Raw genomic sequence first — 21,075 nt, 5'->3', positions numbered from 1 at the left:
AAATACAAATCATTAGATAACTTCAAACCTTCTCCTACCTTAAAAGGTCTCTTTTTCTTCTTACCTTTTAAAAAAATCTACCAAATATACTCCATTTATTAAGGAAGAGGCTGCATCTGGAATCAGAAATCTAGGGTTGAATTCTGCCTCTCTGAGTTCACAACGAAGGACCTCCAACTCATTTTACCTCTCATTTCCTCATCTGTAAATGATCTCTGAGATCCCAAGATCTAAATCTGATGATCACATGGAAACTCCTGGAGGTAAACACTAGCCCACCATTTTGGAGAAATACCCATAAGACTTTTGAAACTAGAATAATAGATGCATACAATGTTAGAGCTGGAAGGGAACTCAAGAGTTTAGTACAACCCTTTAATTTTTTATATGAAAAACCAAGGTATATTCATCACTGTAAAAGTGCTATGACATTTTCTTTCTATTTATTATAAGTCTACATGAGAACAATAATAGTAACACACAAAAGCATTAAATTAATAATTTCTTAGAATTCAGTAGCTTTAATATCTCTGTTCTTTGAAAGACTATGAAATTTAGTTTAAAAATTAAACGAGAATTAAAAACAAGCAAAAGTTACCTTTTTAACACCAGTTTGGACTGCTCTTTCTATTATATCCAAGAAGTCATCTGTAAAGATTGGACCCCAAAAGAAAAACAGGAAAATATGAATCCATTTAGTTGGCATTTAACCCTGAGACCAAAAGACATTGATATAATCATTTTCATTAAATCTGGATTTCTTAGTGAGTCTCTACCACAGATCAAGGGCTTATTCATTGGTATCACCTTGCTTAAAAGAGCAAAAAAAGGTTTTGTGTAGGATGTGAACTCATCAGTGTGGTAAACAAGGGAAGGCCTAGTACAGTATTTGTTAAAGATAAGTATACTAGTGCTAATAAAGTAAATGGCTAAAACAGACTGCTGAATGAAACAGATTGACACAAAGTATGAGCTTGAGACTCCTTTTTAAATAGGCTAATCAAATGAAATGGAATAAAAGTAAAATTTATCTACTCAAACTTTTCTCATGACTTGAATTTTATACTTGTTTATCCTATATCATAAAAAAAGTTTTGATAAACTGTCTAGTTCTACTTGGTCCAGGTACATGTCAGTGGGACTTCAGATTTTGTGAATATTCCAGTATTCCTTTCTGAAATGACATTGGGTAATGGCATGTCTTGTAAATATTCTGGTTAATTCCTCTTTTTATAATGGATCACACAGAAAGATTTAACATTTCCCTCTGCCCCTAAGTAAGTATTTACTATTAACCCCAAGGTTAGGGGAAAAAACTAGCATATCTATATATGATATCAACAAATCCTTTAATACAAAAGACTGAAAACAAAGGCAGCATGCCGAGCAGAATAAATATGGGTCCTAGATCTGAAACCTGACTCTGCCATCTGCTATCTGTATCACCATGGGTAAGTCACATCTCCAGACAACAAAGGGAGTTAACTATTTGGATTATTTGACCTTAAAGCACCCTTTTGATTCCAAATCTTATGATCCTAAACAAACTGATAATGAAATAAAACTATTTAGACTGTTAGATTCACTGACTCATTCATTCAGCAGTCATTAAGCGCCTACTATAGACCAAGCACTGCATTAAGCTCATTTGCTACTTGAGTGCTTCATTCCCTCCCCTAAATCCACGCCTTTGTGAGAGCAGGTTTGAAATGCTGTCCATTCTTTCTCCTGTCCCTCAGATTCCTTCAGAGCCCAGCTATAGTGCCATCTCCTTCTAGAAACCTTTCCTGATTCTCCCAGTTGTTAGCGGCCTCCCTCCCCCCAATCACTGGTTTTAATTTTGCATGGATCCCGTCTTTACTCTTCTGTGAACATGATATATTCCTCCCAAGAAATGTAAGCTCCTTGAGGGCCAAGACTACTTAAATTTTGTGTCTATATATCCAGGTCTAGGTACATAATAGGTGCTTAGTAAAAAATTGTTGACTGATAAAACATCTATTATTTGAGGAGACATTTTCTAATAAAAATAAAGGTAGCAAATTAGACTAAAAAAAGTTACCTTGGTGTTTTTGAATCCCTCTGTAAATTCCTCTGAACATAGGATCAGTCAAGTTGACACCAATATCTATAAAAAGGAAATATACATATGTAATTAACCTTTTAAAGCATCTATTTATAATTCCTATATAACCTAACACAGCCTGTTTTAAATTTTTGCTTACATGTTTATTCCTAGAAACAAGAGTCATCCCTAGATCTGTCAGAATGTAAACTGTTCTTTCATTAACAGGTAAACAAGCAGGGTTTCATAAAAGGGTAAATAAACATTTGTTCATTCATTAACAGCCATATGCTGTTACCTTACAAAGAATTACCTCACAATGAAAGCATGCTTTATGGTTTACCAAGTATTCTTCACAAAGATTAATTTTCATTTAAATCCCCCAAAATCCTATGACATAGAGGTAGGGTAGGCAGGATTATCCCCATTTTATGCTCAAGGTAAAGCGCCCTGCCCAAGGTCTGTAATGGGAATGTAAATTTTAAAGATCTTCCCTGCCCCAGGCTAAAGTGCACCTGGAGCCTGGGGTGGGAGGCTTGTTTTTCAGTAGATACTTTTTGATTGGCCAGTGGGTCAATAAGGTTGTTACTTTCTCTGAGCCAGGAGAAGGCTATATAAGCCCTGATGTGAGGCTTTGTTTTTGGGCTCACTTTGAGAAGTGTTCTGTGATTTGATCTGGATTCTGGAAGCCGTTGTCCAGAGCCCCCCCCCGGCTTTGAAACCCAGATGTTGTTTGGTATGGATGTAATGGTTGGACAGTTTGAAATCTGTCTACTTGATCTGTTTTTGTCTTGATAATTCTGTCTGTATATTCTGAAGTTCGGGGTGCTGACCTCTTTCCCCTGAACTAGGTAAACGATACATGTTTGACTGATTAAAGTAAGCTTGTTAACCCATTTTGAGTTGCTTTCCTTTATCAAAGCAGATCTAAGAACCTGTGTGAGCAGCCACCCTGGGGACGCTGGGGGGCTTGCTGCTACAGGTCACACAAGACAAGAGCTCAGAATCACGCCTTAGGTCTTTTGATCCGGTCTCATTTATATAATTCCTGAAGAATTGGTTGATTCGGTTTAATTACAGGTAAAACTCAAATTTGTTGTTTTACAGTTGGGAGGAAAAGCAACAGTTGAGTGGATTCCTTAATGTTTTAGCCTGTTGTCACACTGTGCAAATCATTAGATATTATACCTTATAAATCACATAAATACAATACTGGACTCATGAAAGACAATAACCACCCACATGGCTATTTCTACACTCACTCTGCCCTCCTAAAAGAACAGGGGTTCTTCACCTTTTCTGTGGATCCCTTGGGCAGTTTTTATGTGCTTGGAAACAAGTAGGCTGGTGTGGTTGGTAAGTAAGGTAAGACTTTGTTGTTCAGTCATTATAGTCATGCCCAACTCTTCATGACCCATGTGAGGTTTTTTTGGTCAAGATATTGGAGTGGTTTGCCATTTCCTTCTTCAGCTCATTTTATACATGAAGAAATAGAAGCAAACTGGGTTAAGTGACTTGCTAGTAAGTAAGGCCAAATTTAAACTGGGGATGAGTCTTTCTAACTCCAAGCCTGGCACTCTATCTACTGTGCCACCACCTAGCTGCCCAAGTAAGAATGAAGACATTTAAATATCAGACAGAGAAATTTGTATTTGATCTCAGGGGCAATAGGAGCCACTGAAGTTTACTGAGTACTGGAATTACCTTTTCAGACTTATGCTTTAGGAAAATTGTTTTGGTGGCTGTGGAGAACATATATTGGAGAAAGGAAAAGCTAAAAAGCTTTTGCCACAATCTAGGACAGGGGTATTGAGGACTTGAACTAAGGTGGTTGTTTTAGTGCAAAGGAAACGGTGGTACCCTTGACAATAACAGGAGTTTGGAAGTGCAGTGAGTTTAGGAGACAAAATGTTGTGTATAGGTGGCAACAGGTAGGCCAGTTTATATATGACTTCCTGCTAACCAAATTCCACCAGGTACTGAAACCAGTAGCATGCAAAAGCATGCCTTGGGCATGCTTCCCCCTTCTCCACTCCGGCCTATTCACTGGATAGAGCTCACCAGGTGCCACAGGACCCAGTGGAATAGGTACTATGGAGAAAATTGTAGAATCAGTCATTAAAAAGATAATGGGCAAAAATCTACAAAGCAGTCGACATGACTTCCTCAAAAACTGGGTTGTTCCATACTAAATTCATTTCCTTTTTTGATAGTAATACTAAATTAATATGTGAAAGGAATGCTATGGATGTAGTCTACTAGGATTTTAGCAAAGTTTTAAAATAAATATCTCATAATACTGTTGTGGAGAAGAGGGAGAGATGTGGACTAAACAATAGTTAGATGGATTAGAACTGGCTGGCCAGTTTTGTTTTATTAACTATATCCAAGATTTTTTCCAAGACTTTGGTGTCTTCCCCTCCTTCAGATATCTGGTGACCTAATCACTCGGCTCCTCATAGTTATGGTACACATAACAGTTGTGTTACCTCCAGCATGGATCTCCTCTGTATACAGTTGGCTGGATCATCCTGGGCCTGCCTCTCCCCAAACTGCTACTGCTAAATCCCTGTCTTCCTTTGTAATTCCTCTCATAGCATGTTGGTTTAAACCATCCTCAATAATATCTTCTTCCATGGGGACTGTACTGTTGGGTTTTTTGCTTCTGCATATCACAAAATTTGCAGTTCCTCTAGTACCCACTCACCTCAGCTAACCAAGCCCTTGGACTACTACTTGCCAAGCTTGCTGCCCCATTGGGAGGTTGTGTTTACCAGGAGTCGGCCCTTTTAGGACTTACTGCAAGCCTGGAGGCACTTGCTCAAGAGACTGGAGAGGCCCTAAGTGGCCTCATGACCTCCTTGCACTCACTTGCTAATGTCATTCTAGATCACTGGCCCTTGATTACCTCCTCTCTGAAGATCCAGGCTTCTGCTCAGTCACCAACACTTCCCGCTGCACTTGGGTCAATACCACCTGCCAGATGGAGACCAATATCCTGACAACCTATGAGCAGGCCCAGTGGCTCCATGATTCTCAGCCAGAGAGAGCAGCCTGCCTATATCTGGAACTCCATCCAAGGTTTCCTCCCTGTCAGGAACCTGGCTGTACTCATTCCTCTCCTTGCCGCTTTTCCTTTCCCTCCTCCTCCTGTTTGGTCCTCTACTCCTTCATTGACTCACTATTTTGTGTCCCAGCAACTGCATGACTGGGCTTTTCTTCCTCCCTCCCTGCTTAGTGGGGTGTCACTGTCTCCCTGATTTCCCCCCATACCCGATCAGTTCCCCACTAAGGACAGGCAGGAGCATTTTTCTGCACTGCCATTCCCCTCAGACCCACTAGAAGAAGTTGTCCACCCACACTAAAGGCTCCTTTATTGGCCAGAATAGGAGTTCTTTGGCCAAAAGGGGGAAATGTCAGGATTCCCCTGCCAAGACTATCCCTCTCTTCACTCTTCACTTTTTACTGCTAGGAGACATGCTATTTTCCAGAGCCAAGGTCCAGCAAAGCAAGCTGTGCCCTGAGCTTGTCATAATGACACCCTCTGGATGAATTGTGTTACAGCAAAATCCCAGAATTGTTTGACACCGACAAGCACCTGCAGGAACCACATTCCAGGCATGAAGCCCTGCTACAAATCAAACTTGCCTCACTGTTGCTGTTACCCCTCACTGCTTGTTTCTGTGTCTAGCCATTACTGTATATGTAGTATAGAAATGGAATGAATGAGTTTACTAATCACCTTGATTTGCTAGAGTTCCCTTATTATCCAGGAGAGGAGGAAATAACCTGGGAATCAAAATCAGCCAATCAGGAAACAGAATGAATGTGGCTCAAGTTTGACATACCAGTGATCCTTTGTGGTATCCCCTGGGTGAACCTGGACTACCTCTGTTGTGCCTGCAGCCATAGGGCTGGCTCAGCCTGGTTCACACCGGCCCAAAGGGACAGAGGTTGCTCGGGCACTCTGCACACCTCTTCTCTGCCTCTCTTTGTTGTAAGACCACATAAACCACTTCCTAAAGCCCTAATCTTAGAGCAGACTAGGTTTCACTGTTCTCTGTGTCACCACCATGTGTGCTATACCTGCCAAAAATGTTTCCAGGTTTCACACTTGAACTGTGTGCCTTGGTTCCATTTATTCAGGCAGATGCTGTACCCCAATTAATTATTCTGCCAATTAATCAGTATCAAAGCTTAGCCTTCATGCTTTGGGTCTCCTCCTAGAGGAGACCCCAGCACCTGTGTCTAATTTCCCTCCTCTAATGGAATAGAGAAGGCTTTGTGCCTTTAACCTCTGTGACTTCTTTGTTTTTTATTTCTCAGAGTTAACATTTCTTAGACAACCTCTGAGCGCTATGTTTTTGTTCTGCCTGAAATCTAAGAAGGTTTTCACTTTTTTTAATGTAATAAAACTTTAATTAAAAAATGTAAAAACTATTCTTAGTTCCCAGGCAAAAACATAGGTAGCACAGGTCATAGTCTACAGACCCCAGATCTTGGCAATACTTATAAGATTAAGATGCAGAGAAGGCACTAATCTGTATTGGAAGAGGGTTTCCTCTTCCAGGAGTTCCTTATACCAATAAATCACAGGTCCAGTCCTTAATCTCTATGTTATCCTGTTAGGAAGAAAAAAATGGCATTATCTATAAAGAGGTAAGAGAAAAAAACCATTTCCTTAGTCCTCTCAATACATACCTTAGTAAAAGGTATGTATTCCCAGTGAGATCCCATGTCTAGTCTAGTCCCTCTTCCTATAAGCACATTCAGGACTTTGATGTTAAAAATACAAGTGTCGGGGGGCGGCTAGGTGGCACAGTGAGTAAAGTGCTGGCCCCAGAGTCAGGAGGACCGGAGTTTGGTTCCGGACTCAGACACTCAACACCCCCCCACACACACACACACAAAAACTAGCTATGTAACCTTGAGCAAGTTAAGTTACTTAACCCCAACTGCCCTCCAAAAGGCAAAAAAAAAAAAAATACAAGTGTCCTGGCACTACTGTCCTAGTTAGTGAAAAATTGTTAATTGAAAAAAAGAATTCTTTGCAAAGAATTTCCCCAAGTCATTGTCCAAGTCACTGGTTTATAGTTTGTTTTCTTACTTTTCCTGAAGATCAGGGTGACATTTGTCCTCCTCCACTCTTAGGGCACCACTCTCATTTTCTTTTTTTTTTTTTTTGCCTTTTGGAGGGCAATTGGGGTTAAGTAACTTGCCCAAAGTTACACGGCTAGTTTTTGTGTGTGGGGGGGTGTTAAGTGTCTGAGGCTGGAACCGAACTCGGGTCCTCCTGACTCAGGCCGGCACTTTACTCACTGCACCACCTAGCCGCCCCTACCACTATCATTTTCAATGACCTTTCAGATCCCATCTACCTGGTCTTTCAGTAGCTGAGATTATAGTCATCTAGGTAACCTGAATTCATCAAGGACAACTAGGAGTTCTCTTTCATAGCTCCTTACTTATCTTGAGAATAAGCTTCTTACTATACACCAGGAATTTAATACTTTCAGAATTGAATTACTTTGAGCTGAAATCTGTCTCTCTTTAATTTCCAACCATTGGTTCTAATTCTGTCCCATGAGATGCTAATTTGTTGATTATACTGTATAGGACAGCCATAATTCGGACTGGGCTTAGACATATGAATCTTATGTAGATACTGTTAAGGGGTCCCCTGAATTTGTCCTTTTGAGGTGCCATATTTTCCAGAAACACTGGACACAGAGTATGCAAGAGACCCAGAATGTGTCGAGGATGAGGCCCTGGCTCCACCCTGAGCTGACATAATTTGTTGTTTGCATCTCAAGCTGGACTCTGGGTGTATCCTTGGGAGTCCAGACAGATGCCAGTCAGTCTTCACTAGATTAGGAACCTTCTGTGGCAGCTTGGACCTTTGTAGATAAGCAGACCATCCTATCTTCATAGTCCAGCAGATTCCAAGAGAAAAGAAATGCTGCTTTTGCTATCTTGATTATTCCTATTTTTCCTTCCCTACCACTCTCATTTGGGTGGAAATGTCTATTCCTCCTGTCTTTGCTGCAATTTGATAAATATGTAAGCTTCTGTTTGAATTGTAAACTTTGTGCTTGCTTAGAATTCCACATGCATCTTCATTTCTCTTGTAAGAAATCTAGTTGCAATGCAATGTCTCACGGACTTGTGATAACTGTTTTTAGATAACAATACATGTCGGTACAGAAATAAGTCTTTTTTTTTTTTTTTAGTAATTGGGGCTAAGTAACTTGTTCAAGGTCCCAGGGCCAGTTATTTCTGGGTGTGGTGCTAAGTATCTGAGCCCCAATTCCATCCCCAGGTCATCCAGATACTGGGGCCGGTCCTCTTACTCGCTGAGCCACTTGGCCGCCCCAACAGTCATTCATTCTTGAAGTTGCACAGTCTAGAAACCCTCACCCTTGCTCCCGAGGGCCAAGCAGTTGCTATTTTGTGAATTCTGTATCTACCATGTCTGTGTCATTCCCACTTTCACCATCTTAGTTCATTCAAGATAACTAGCCTGGGTCATTCAAACAGCTTAATTACCTCTCCTCACATTCAATTTCTTCCTGGCCCCCAAGTCAATTTGCACCATTTCCCTTTAATCTTAAAGCTTAACCTCTGATTATGTGACTGGCCTGCACAAAAATCTTTAATGACTTACTTCCATTTAATGAATAAAGTTCAGACTTCTCAAGAAGCCATTTAAGGCCCATTATGATGTGGTCTTAAGCCTCTTTTCCCATTGCTAACATATAATCGATATTCAACAATGGATTATTCATTCCCTGCTTTCTTGACTGCTCCTTCTTCTAGGAAAGTCAATCTCACCCAGTCTGCCTCACCCATAGCCTTGCCATCTTTCAAGAGCCAACTTCTCCTTAAGACCTTCCCAGGTCTTCAAATGTGATGTCTTCCTCCTCAATCTGAACTCACACAACACTTTCTGTTTCTCTTATGCCACTAATGACAATGTGACTTATTATTTGTGCTTTTTTATCCTTCTTATGGACCTGTAAGATTCCCATGAAAGGAACTATCTGTCTTCTTCCCTCTGTATTCCACACAGGCAAAATACCTTTAAGTAACTGGCATTGAATAATATTTGTGGAGTCCAATTTAACTAAAAGGCCAAAATAGAATATACAAAGGTCTAAAGTGATCCACCCAAAAGAAAAGCTTATTGAATATTAAATGTCTGCTTTCTAAGAAAGTCTCAAAATTATAAAGTATACTTGATGAATATAAATCAAACATTAGTTTTGAAAATATTTATATAGTGCCTGCTCCATGCCAGACATTGGGCTAAGCACTTAACAAATATTATCACATTGGATTCTCACAACAACCCTGGGAAGAAGTGCTATTATTAACCCCATTTTACAGGTGAGGAAACGGAGGCAAGAAAGTAAGCAACTTGCGCTAATTCAATTAATCCACATCGGAATTCAGGCCTTCCTGACTAGAATTCTATCTACTACACCAGCTAGTTGTCAATTCACTAAGCACAGTAGGAACAGTACAATACTAAAAAAAAATTTTTTTTATTTTGGTTAGCTTTCTTGTACTCCCTCGTCTCTCCCTGTTGGCTTCTCTGGCTTCCTCTAAGTCCCAACTAAAAATCCCACCTTCTTGGAGAAGCCCTTAGCAACTCCTCTTAATCCCAGTGCCTTCCCGCTCTTATTCCCATTCATCCCATAAGTAGCGAATTTGTCCAGGTCTGGACACCTCGTCTCCCGCTAGACCACCAGCTCCTCAGGAGCAGGGACAGTGTTTTGTTTTTATTTGTACCCCCAGCACCGAGCATAGTGCCTGGCACATAGTAGGGGCTTACCTAATCTTCACTGACTCCAGGCCAAACTTCTATCCCCTGGGCTACCTAGTGGCCCCTTAGAGGGTAGAATCATAGGATTTAAATCTGGAAGTGAGAAATCACGAATAATCAGGATGCCAAAAGCACCCAGAAAAGTTTTTTTTATGAGAAGACTAACATATTCAAACTGTCAGATGACTCTGGAGGTGAGAATGAGGCTTTGCAACTCTGCCTCACCTAAATCCAATTCCTGAGCAAGTCAAGACATCACACTCAAGATGTCATTGTTCTTCTTCAAGAAAGCCAAGCAAGGACAAGGAAAACAAAACAAAAAACCCCAGCATGGATTCAGGCCAGGGGGATGAGAGTACATTTCTTGGTCTCATAATATTGAGGAAAGTGATGGCAGGGCTAAATGAGAACTCCAGAACAACTGGGAACAGGAGAGACCCTGAAATCTCATGCTGTGCCCCTAGGAAATGCTAAATGCTACTGAAGGAGCTTCCTCATAGATCTCTCCTCTCATCCACCAGTCTACTATAATCATGTTCCTATAGCACGTCTTTCCTTTGTCTTGACTATATTGCTTCTCTGCTTGAAAATCTTTAGTTTCTTATTGCCTCTAGGATGACATGCAAACTCCCTAGCTTGTCATTTAAAGTCTGAAAAATCCACCCTGCACCTACCTTTGCAGATTTCTCCTCCGTCTAGGTTCCTTGCTTTTCCCAGACCCCAGCACTCCATCATCCACCTGTTTGGCAGTTTCTTCTCTAGGCCCTTGCCATTCCATTCTATCTTTACTTCTGCTACTCTGAATCCAGAGCTTTCTTTGAGGCTCAGCTCAGGTGCTACCTACCATAGGAAGCCTCTATTGATCTCCCTGGTGTTAAGTATTCTCTCCCCAAATCATCCTGTATTTGCTTATTAACATATATTGTCCTGTAATAAAACACGTGCTCCTTGAAGTCACAGACTGTGGGAGATGCAGTTATGTTGCCAGTGCACAGTGCCTGCAGTGTACGGACGCTTAATAAATGCTTGCTGAAATGATCTCAATTTACCAAATAGGACCTTGATACTTAGGGTCAGAACTGCACAACTTGGCAGTAGGTAGGGGCCCAAATCAAAATAGGCTAAACTTCTAGCCGCAGATAAATTTGACTAGAGATAGACTGATAATGGCTAGCTGCCACAGTTCACATGCCAAACAAGAGAGTGCACAGTAGCAATCCTATATTTTTTGCAGGCTGCCTGAAATTCTTTGGCAGGCCACAAGTGGTCCTTGGGCTCTATGTTGGGAAGATTCTGATCTGGGAAGCCAAGGTGGCAGAGTAGCAGGTAGGAATACAGCAAGTACTCCCTCCCTCCAAATAGATCTGAAAAATGTACAAGACTGAATTCTGAAATCTAAGAAAAAAAATTATTGAATAAGTTGCTATTCTTTTAATTTTTGTTTTCCGGCTCAGGTTAGCATAGGGAGATTAAAGAAGTCTATAGGTAACAGGGATGAGGTCTGTAGAAATGCATTGCCTAGAGCATTCTAGTTGAGGGAGAGGCTGTGCTCCAGGGCAAGAGGGGGTCCTAGATCCTGTATGGAGGGACCTAAACTTGTATAGGGTGCAGGAACAAGTGCTGCCTGACTGCTCTGTAACACACTACACAGTTCTGGTTCATAGATCCAGGGTCAACTGAGGAGGTGACCTATGCCTAAGAATGACATTCCAGTTTGTGGTGGGGAGAAGGTAAGGTGTGGGGTCACAGGTCCTAGGCTGTGTACAAAGCAATAGGCAAGTTTAGAAGCAAGCAGCAGCTATGTGCCTTGGCCCTCAGGAGCAGAGCAGGGTCTCAGTTCTGCCTTTCAGCCCAGTCTAAAGCCTACAAAGGAATATAACCAGGTCACAAATCCCAGACCAAAGAGGCGCATAGAGCTCTGTCACTGTCATAGAACTTTCCCAGCAGACTGACAGTGATTGAATTCAGCAGAATCTACTGATACTCCAAATGGAGCAAATCCACAGGTCTGTTACTCAGACCCAAACCCAAGGAAGTCAGGCACATGTAGACCAGAGGGGCAGAGTCAGACTTTTCTGACCACGTTGGAACACTGGAAGCTTGCAGTTCCCAGTCTGGGCTGTCTCTGGGAGCACAGAATAATACAACATTCAATAAACCATGAAAGCAGTAGCAGGACCAGCTAAGACATTCCCTCTAGAAGTAGGCAGAACTTGATCCTAACATAAAGTTTTATTTTATTTTTTAAATTTTATTTTCCATCCTGAATTCTCTCCTTTTCCACCAGTGACAAAGTAAAAAGATAATACCCATCATACAAATAAACTCAGAGATTAGGCTGGAAGAATAAGCAAGTTAAAAAAAAAATCCCAACATAAAAAGCAATTATGGTGACAGGGACACTCAAAAAACAAATCCAGAAGAGAATGATTCCAAAACATCTAGAAGCAAATCCTCAAAGAAAAACACAGCTTGAACACAAATTCAATTAAAATTTCTAGAAGAGATGAAACAAGAGCTTTAAAAAAAAAAGTTTAAATGGTTTTGTGAGGGAAATGACAATGTTAGGTGAAAAAAATTGGAAAAGAGAGTGACAAGACAAATATTTGGAAAAGGAAGTAACTGCTTGGCATAAGAGGTACAAAACCTTGCCCAAGCAACAAATCCCCTGAAAATTCTAATGGATCAAAGAGAAGTCAACGACTCCATGAAACAACAAAAGATATCAAAACAAAGTCAAAAGACTGAAAAAAAAAATACAAGAAAATGTAAAGTATCACAGCATATTCTAGCCTAGAGTTTAGGATTAAGAAATCTGGCTCAGCCAAGATTCACTAGGTATTTTAGATTTGTGATACAATCCATTTGTGATATAAAACATTTAAAAATGTTTTGAAAGGGTGGCTAGGTGGTGCAGTGTGTAAAGCGCCAGCCCGGAGTCAAGAGGACCCAAGTTCGATTCTGGCCTCAGACACTTTACAACCACACAAAAAAAACTAGCCGTGTAACCTTGGGCAAGTTACTTAACCCCAACTGCCCTCCAAAAAAGGCAAAAAAAGATTTTTTTTTAGTTTTACTATATACCTTTAAGATCCTTACTGAATTCGTGCACTAACAATGAAAAGAAGCTGGCAAAAAAGTATTTACAAGGATTAAAAATAGCTTTCTAAGGGGCGGAATCAAGATGGTGGAGTAGAAGTAGGTCCTCCGCGTGGCTCTGGCTTCCACCTTCCCCAATTCATGTAAAAGGGGACTATGAACAAACTTTGGAGCTACAGAACCCACAAAATGATACAGAGAAGCTAACTTCCTGCTGAAGATAGCCTGGCAGGCCGGCAGCACAGTGCTTTGGGGGCCAAGCTCAGACCCATATAAGCTGGAGGTTTTAGCCCCAGGGTGGGCCTGACCAGCCACCAGCTGGAGGGACTCCAGATCACCAGCAGCTGTGGCTGTTTCCAGAATTATCAACACATAGATGTGAAGGACAAAGTGAGAGGTCAGTGCACTGTGGACTTTGGGACCCAGTAGTTGGGAGTGTGGCGGCTTTTGCCTCTAGGGTGAGAAGCCACCCCCACATGGCAGCTTCAGCTCCTGGCCTGCAGAGTGTAGGGGGACCAAGCGACCATTCTGAGGGGTAATCGCTCTTGCTTTAACCTGCTTGGATCTGGATTGCGGTCTAGGGTGGAGGTCCTGGGGTGTGTGTCCAGCTTGCCAGAGTGTGTGGAGGCTTCAGCAAGGGCACCCAACTAATACCTCCGGCAGCTGAGAAAACCTCACCATTTGTTACGAAGCTCCCCTGTCTAATAGCAGAGTCCTACTGTGGCAAAAAAACTCAAAAGTCAAGTAATTGAGTGGCAACATGACCAGGCAAAGGAAACAAAACAAACAGAAGAACCCAACATTAGACTCCTATTTGGGGGACAAAAAGGGGCAAAGCATGGAACAGGAGGAAGACAGTGAAGTCAGAACTCCTGCACCAAAAGCTTCAAAGGAAAATACTAGCTGATTACAGGCCATAGAGGACCTTAAGAAGCAGATAAGAGAAGTGGAGGAAAAATTGGGAAGAGAAATGAGAATGATGCAAGAAAATTACAAAATGAGAGTCAACAGCCTGACTGAGGAAAATCACACCTTAAAAGATAGACTAACTCAAATGGCAAAAGAGGCTCAAAAAGGCAATGAGAAGAATGCCTTAAAAAGTCGAATTTGCCAGATGGAAAAAGAATCTCAAAAGCTCACTGAGGAGAATCATTCCTTCAGAATTAGGTAGGAGCAAATGGACGCTAATGACTTTATATGAAATCAAGATGCTGTTAAACAGATCCAAACAAATGAAAGAATAGAAGGCAATGTGAAATATCTCATGGGAAAAACCGGTGACCTGGAAAATAGATCCAGGAGAGAGAATTTAAAAATTATTGGACTACCTGAAAGCCATGATCAAAGAAAGAACCTAGAAACCATCCTCCAAGAAATCCTCAAGGAAAACTGCCCTGATGTTTTAGAACCAGAGGGCAAAATAGAGGTTGAAAGAATCCACCGATCACCTCCCGAAAAAGATCCCCAAAAGAAAACTCCTAGGAACCTTATAGCTAGATTTCTAAATTCCCAGATCAAGGAGAGAATATTACAAGCAGCCAGGAAGAAACAATTTGAATATTGTGGAAACACAATCAGGATAACACAGGATCTGGCAGCTTCTACACTGAGGGATTGAAGGGCTTGGAATATGATATTCCAGAGGTCAAAGGAGCTGGGATTAAAACCAAGAATCACCCACCCAGCAAAACTGAGTATCATGTTTCAAGGGAAAATATGGTCATTCAGTGGAATAGAGGACTTTCAAGCATTCTTGATGAAAAAATCAGAGTTGAATAGAAAATTTGACATTCAGATACAAGAAGCAAGAGAAACATGAGAAGGTAAACAGGGTAAAAAAATCATAAGGAACTTACCAAAGTTGAACTATTAACATTCCTACATGGAAAAACAATAATTGTAACTGATGAAACTTTTCTTAGTATGAAAATAGTTGAAGGGAATATATATACACACACACCCACACATATATATATATGAGGATATATGGGCATATGAATACATGTGAATGTGTGTATATATGTTTACAGGTATACATAGATAGAGGGCACAGGACCAATTTAATAGGAAGGGATGATACTTAAAAGCTGAAATTTAAGAGGTGAGAGAGGAATATAATGAGAGGAGACGGGGAAAGAGAATGGGGTAAACTATCTCATATAGAAGAGGCAAGGGAAAATGGCTACAATGGAGGGGGAAAATAGGAAGGCAAAAGGGAATGGGTCAACCTCATTCTCACTGAATTTGGTGTGGGGAGTGAATGAAATACACACTAAATAGGCTATCTCACCCTATTGGAGATAGGGGGGAAGGGGATGAGAGGGGGGATGATAGAAGGGAGAGCAGGCTGGTGGGGAGGGAAGTTGGAAGCACCCACTTTTGAAAAGGGACAGGATCAAAGTAGAGAACAGAACAAGTGGGGGGTGGGATAGGAGGGAGGGAAATATAGTCAGTCTTTTACAATATATCTACTATGTTAATGTTTTGCATTAGCTACACATGTACAACCTATACTGAACTGCTTATCTTCCCAGTAAGGGTGGGTGACAAGGGAGAAATGGAATGAATCTGGAATTCAAAGTTTTAAAATCAAATGTTTAAAATATATATATATATGTACATATATATATATATACACTATTATTAATACTATTTTACATGTAATTTGAAAATAAGATATACAGGCACTGGGGCAAAGAGATCCACCATGCCCTACTGGAAAAGTCAAAAGGGGTATGGGAGAAAATAAGGGAGAGAGCAGATTGGAGGAGGGGATATCTTGTGGGACTGCTATTTTGGGGCGGTGGGTAGGGGAAAAACAGGAGAAATTTTGTAATTCAAAATCTAGCGGAAATGAATGATGTAAATCAGAAGTTAATAAAGCATTTGAAAAATGAAAAAAAAAATGGCTTTCTCCTAACAAGAACTCTGAAAAGCTTTTCTTCCTCAGTGAACATAAAAACAGAGAATTATTTGTCAGTTTTGAGGATAACTATGATTTGAAAGAGTTCAAGTTTTCTTGAGATAATTTTGAAATGACAAAAATGAAAATATTGTTTAAACTATACTTTATTTTTTCCATCCCATCCCAACCCCTAATTGAGAAAGAAAAACAAAACCCCTATTACAAACATGAATAGTCAAGCAAAATAAATTTCCTCAATGGCCCTGTCTCCCCAAAAGTGTCTCATTCCTTTCAACTCTTTCAAGAGGTAGACAGACATAGGACAAGTGAAACTTTCTGTGACAGACTTTCTGGGTAATTTATAACAATTTTATTAATTATTGCTAGCAAATAATTAACAGATTGAGGTCAGCTGACCCTCTGGGAAGTTGGAAGAATACTGAATGTTTGCCTTTGGAAAAAAGCATATCCCAGAGAGTGGAAATCAACTCTGATTAGTTAAAAATCAATGATGGGGTAGACATATTAATGAGGGGGTGGGCAAAAAAAGTCTTCAGCTCCACTTTTGGAGAATGTGACCTAATCATGAGACTCAGGTGCCTCCAGCATTCTGGACAAAAGAACCCCTTGCTGATTGGTTTTACCCTTTATAACCTGGGTCATCCTAAATTCTAATGGAAGGCTTACTTCCTAAGAGCAAGATCTTGTTTAGACTGGATTCTGTTTGTAAGGTCTCCTAGTTGGGTGGAAAAGCTCATACCCCAAGGATTTGGGCAATCTCATCTATCAGCAATCTTGTTCAGAGGCTGGCTGAATAACTGAATTGAAATGACAATTTCAGGGGCTGAATGAGGAAACAGAATGAGAAAACTATAGTCCTAATTTAGTACTTGGCTATTAATATTGTCAGACAGCATGTTTCATCATTAGTCCTCTGGAGTCATGGTTGTTCATTACACTGATCACAGTTCCTAATTCTTTCAAAGATTTTTATCTTTACCATATTATTGTCTTTGAATAAATTGTTTTCCTGGTTCTTTTCACTTCACTCTGCATCAGTCTTCCCAGGTTTCTCTGAAACCATCCCCTTCATCATTTCTTACCACACAATAATATTCTATCACATTAATTCCCATTCTTTGCCACCTCAAAGAGAACCAATAACTAATTCTTCTCCCAATCTATTGTGCTAATTCTCCCTTCTGCCCTCTTCCTATTTTCCTGCTAAGTGAAATGTATTTCTGTATCCAACTCTGTGTGTATTCTTCCTTCTCTTGACTAGTTCAAAGGAGAGCTTCAAGTATCACTACCCCCCCCCAATCCCTCTTCTAGTCTGCTTGAATGTCTATACAAACCCTGAATATGAGATAATTTTCCCTAACCTTTTCTCTTCCTTGCACCCCCAGTGTATTCCTCTTCCCTCCTTTCCATTCTTCTCTTAACATCATCAAATTGCAACAGAACAACTTATAGGCCTTATCTAATTATAATTAGACTCCCTTTACGACTGCTGATGGTCGTACATTGAGGGTACATATGTATCATCACCCCATATTTGAATATAAGCAATTTATCCATTTAAGTCCCTTATCGGTAGCTTGTGCTTACCTTTTTATGGTTCTCTTTTGTTTAAATGTCAAATTTTCTACATAATTCTGTTTTTTTTTCATCAAGAATGTTTGAAAGTCCTCTATTTTATTAAAGACCCATTTTTTTATATCATACTTAGTTTTGCTGGGTAATTTATTTTTGGGTGTTAGCCTATATCCTTTGCCTTCTAGAATGTTTTATTCCAAGCTCTCTTCTCTTTTATAATGGTGGCTGCTAAATAATTTGCAATCCGGAATTACTACTTGCCTTTTTTTTTTTTTCTGCTGCTGTTTGAAGTACTTTTTTTCCTTTGACCTGGAAGCTCTGGATTTTGGTTACAATGTTTTGGGGAGTTTTAGTATAGGGGTTTATTTCAAAAAGTGACTGATGGACTCTATTTTCGCTTTGCCCTCTTGTCCTAAGAGATCTGGGTAGTTTTCTCTAAAGCTTTTTTAAAATATGCCTACCTCTTTTTTTGATCATGGTGCTGAGGCAGTCTAATGATTCTGAAATTTTTTTTCTCCTCAATCTGTTTTTCAGGTCAGTTGTTTTTCTGCTATGAGGTACCTTACATTTTCTTCTATTTTTCCAGTTTTTCACTTTGGTTTAATATTTTCTATTGTTTTATGAAGTCACTAATTTCTACTTGGTCTGTTCCAATTTTCAGAGTTTGTTTCTTAGGGCAAGGTTTTGTGCCTGTTATGCCAAACTATTAATTCTCTTTCAAATTCTTTCTCCCACAACTCTTATTTCATTGTTTCTAGTGATCTCATTTATGAGAAAACATTGTTTCCACTTATTAAAAAAAAACTCTTGCTTCATCATTTCCAAGAATTCTAGATGAATTTTTGTCAAAGCTGTGTGTGTGTATGTTTTGAGGCTGTTTGTACCTGTTTTAGAATCACTCACTTCTCGGTTTGCATCTTGGATGTCCCTGTCACCATAAGTTTTTTATGGTGGGATTCTTTTTGTTCATGTTTGTTTGTTCATTCTCCAGTTTATTGACATCAGACATATGGGTCCTTCTGGAGGGAAGGTCTGGGCTTGTCCTGCTGTTGCTTTCTTGGGGTACTGAGAATTGTTAAAAATTAAAAGTGGTTGTTATTCCAGGATCTCGGGAATAATCCAGGCTGGGAACCTATAAGCTTTCAGAACACCAAAGTGAGATCCAGGGCAAAGTCTGACTTCTGCCCCTCTTCAAGTTACTGACCTGAGGCTGGGTCTGAGCAATAGTACACTGCTGCTGAGTCCTGCCATTATCAGCCAGTTGGGAAGCTCTGGGGGTTCAGTGACAGAACTGCAAGTTTCCCTTAGGTCTATGATTCCTACACTGATTATTTCTCTGTAGGCTTCAGTCTAGACTAGAAGCTGGAACTGAGAATCAGCTTTGCTCCTGAGGTCCTATGCACTTCTACCGATTGCTTCTGAATATGGTCCTTCTCAGTATATTGCTCAGGGCCTTACATCATCCCCTACCTTAGAATGCCACCCTTGAGCACATCTCTTTCTCAATGGGCCAGGATCTATATAACCTGAAACTGAAGTAGTATGCAACAAAGCTACCAGTTGGCACCTTTCATCCATTTGCCCTGACATGGGTCTGGGCCTTGCCTTGATGTACAATCTCTCCCTCTGTTATGGAATGCTCTTTACGACTCATGCTCCTAGCTACACCTCGTCTCCAGCAGATTTCCGTCTGTCTTCCTATGCTGATCCAGGCTGGAAAAAATGACTCACTGTGACTTTTTCTTGGGATTTCTCAATGAGGATTTGGTCTGCTGCATTTGATCTGTTTGAAGGGGTTTGGGAGGGAGGGAGCTATACTATTTCCTGCTATTCTATATCTTGGTCCTACCTCCTGAAAATAAATAAAATTAATAAAGGAAGCGTCTACCTATAAGCAAGTTGTGTTCCAGTTATCTCTGAAACTTGAACTGTATTCTCCCATAAAATCTATGTTATAATAGAGGCAGCTAATGATGCAATAGAAAGAGCTGCGCCTGGAGTCAAGAAAACATAACCTGAAATCTGGCCCTGGGCAAGTCCCTTAACTTTTTCTTAGCTGTAAATAGGGATTTTTTTTATTTCTTTAGCTATAAAATAGGGATAATACCACCTACCTTGTAGGGTTATTGGAAGGATCAAATGAGAAAATATTTGTGAAAGGCACTTAGCACAGTACCTAGCACATAGTAGGCATTATTTTATATGAATACTTCATCTTTTCCCTTTGTAAATGGTTGCTAGATTCCCATAATCTTTTTAACTCGGAATGTAGAAAAATAGTTTCTATTTTCAGGAGGGAACAAGTTGCAATACTAATAACTTAAAAAGAAAAAAAATATCCAGTAGGACTTAGTTTTCTTTGAATCCTAGTACTTAAAGAGGCTAAATTATTTAGAAGGCAGATAAGGAAATATGTTTAGAAAGGATAAACACATTTCTGGGTACCTTCAAGGGTTTTAGAAGAAGGATGCACAGATTTTTTATTAAATGTGATCTAGCTTTAAAACTCACAGCTCTCCTTGATACAAGTACTATCATTAACACAATTCTTACATTTAGCAGTCATAATTTGAATCATTGTTGGATTAAAAACAGTAAGGGACAGAGATTTGGCTGAGGTAACTTATTTGGCAAAAACTAGAAGACTAAAGAGGATGTGTTGGGATGAAAAATATTGCCTGAGATGGAATTAACAAAATTATAAATAAAAAATAAGGAAAAGGGATGAACTCAAACTGTTTAAGATGAAAGAGCACTGCATCTGGAGTCAGACAACCTGTGGATAAATTTCCGGGGGGGGGGGGGTGGTGGTCTTTGAACTTCGACAATTACATAAAAATTACATCAATATAAGTGATTTGCTTTCTAATCTTTTGTATTTTATTTTTATCCACTTTAAAACAATAATCTGAGAAGGGGTCTATGGATTTCAACAGGCTACCAAAGGGATCCATAAGTCAAAAAAGGTTAAGCCCTGAACTAGATCTTTAAGGCCCTTTCCACCTTTAAATTCTATGACTGCCTGTGAATAGAAGAGAGGATGAGGAAGTTGTTCAGCAGCTGGTCACTAGGTAAAGCTGCAGCCCTGAACAGTTTGCTAATTGTTGGAGGAGAGGAGTGATAGCAGCCAAAGAGTGCATAGTTCCTTTGCAAATCAGGATGTAGAGCTGAAATACAAGGCATCTTCTTCATCTAGGACAACCTCTTTATGCATGTGAGAAAACTGAGGTCCAGTAAGGCTAAATTATGTGTTCTTTACATTACATTAGGGGAATGTTCTTCCTCTAAAGGAAACACCAGGTACAATTTGGTCCAATTTTAAAGTTACCATAAAGTAATGTTATAGTGAAGGAAGTAAGGGAAAACTACAGGTAATTTGGGGAAGGAGCTCAGTTTTGAACCTAAATATAAAGTTCACATTAAATTACCTGCTTAATATTTTAAGCAATTATTCAATGGTAACAGATGTGCTTTTGATAGCCTTTATGCTTTTGATGTCCTTTTCAATACCATTATTACGTGGATTTTAAGATATCTAATGTTTTATAAGTGTGTCATAATACTCTCTTCAGAGAGACTGGAATA

The 21,075-nt window shown here is 39.9% G+C and overlaps 1 protein-coding gene across 2 annotated transcripts in view; it reads right to left on the bottom strand.

Annotated features, from left to right (window-relative positions):
• The window catches only part of TATDN1 (TatD DNase domain containing 1), a 58,806-nt gene that overhangs the window by 35,726 nt on the left and 2,005 nt on the right, over nucleotides 1–21,075 (bottom strand). Inside the window, exons 2-4 of one of the 2 annotated variants that reach the window (XM_069081036.1) lie at nucleotides 4,073–4,156; nucleotides 2,063–2,128; nucleotides 599–648 (exon numbers count right to left, since the gene is read on the bottom strand). In XM_069081036.1, the coding sequence (XP_068937137.1) occupies nucleotides 599–648; nucleotides 2,063–2,128; nucleotides 4,073–4,156 (200 nt within the window). The remainder of the gene's footprint in view (nucleotides 1–598; nucleotides 649–2,062; nucleotides 2,129–4,072; nucleotides 4,157–21,075) is intronic. The other variant, XM_069081037.1, reaches the window with a different exon arrangement.

This window comes from Petaurus breviceps, unplaced genomic scaffold (assembly GCF_028583685.1).
Source record: "Petaurus breviceps papuanus isolate PSGF00001 unplaced genomic scaffold, PetGlider_PUasm1.0 98, whole genome shotgun sequence".
Taxonomy (NCBI): Eukaryota; Metazoa; Chordata; class Mammalia; order Diprotodontia; family Petauridae; genus Petaurus; species Petaurus breviceps.
The sequence above is the reverse complement of the archived record's forward strand: the minus strand, read 5'-3'. Positions and strand labels throughout refer to the sequence as shown.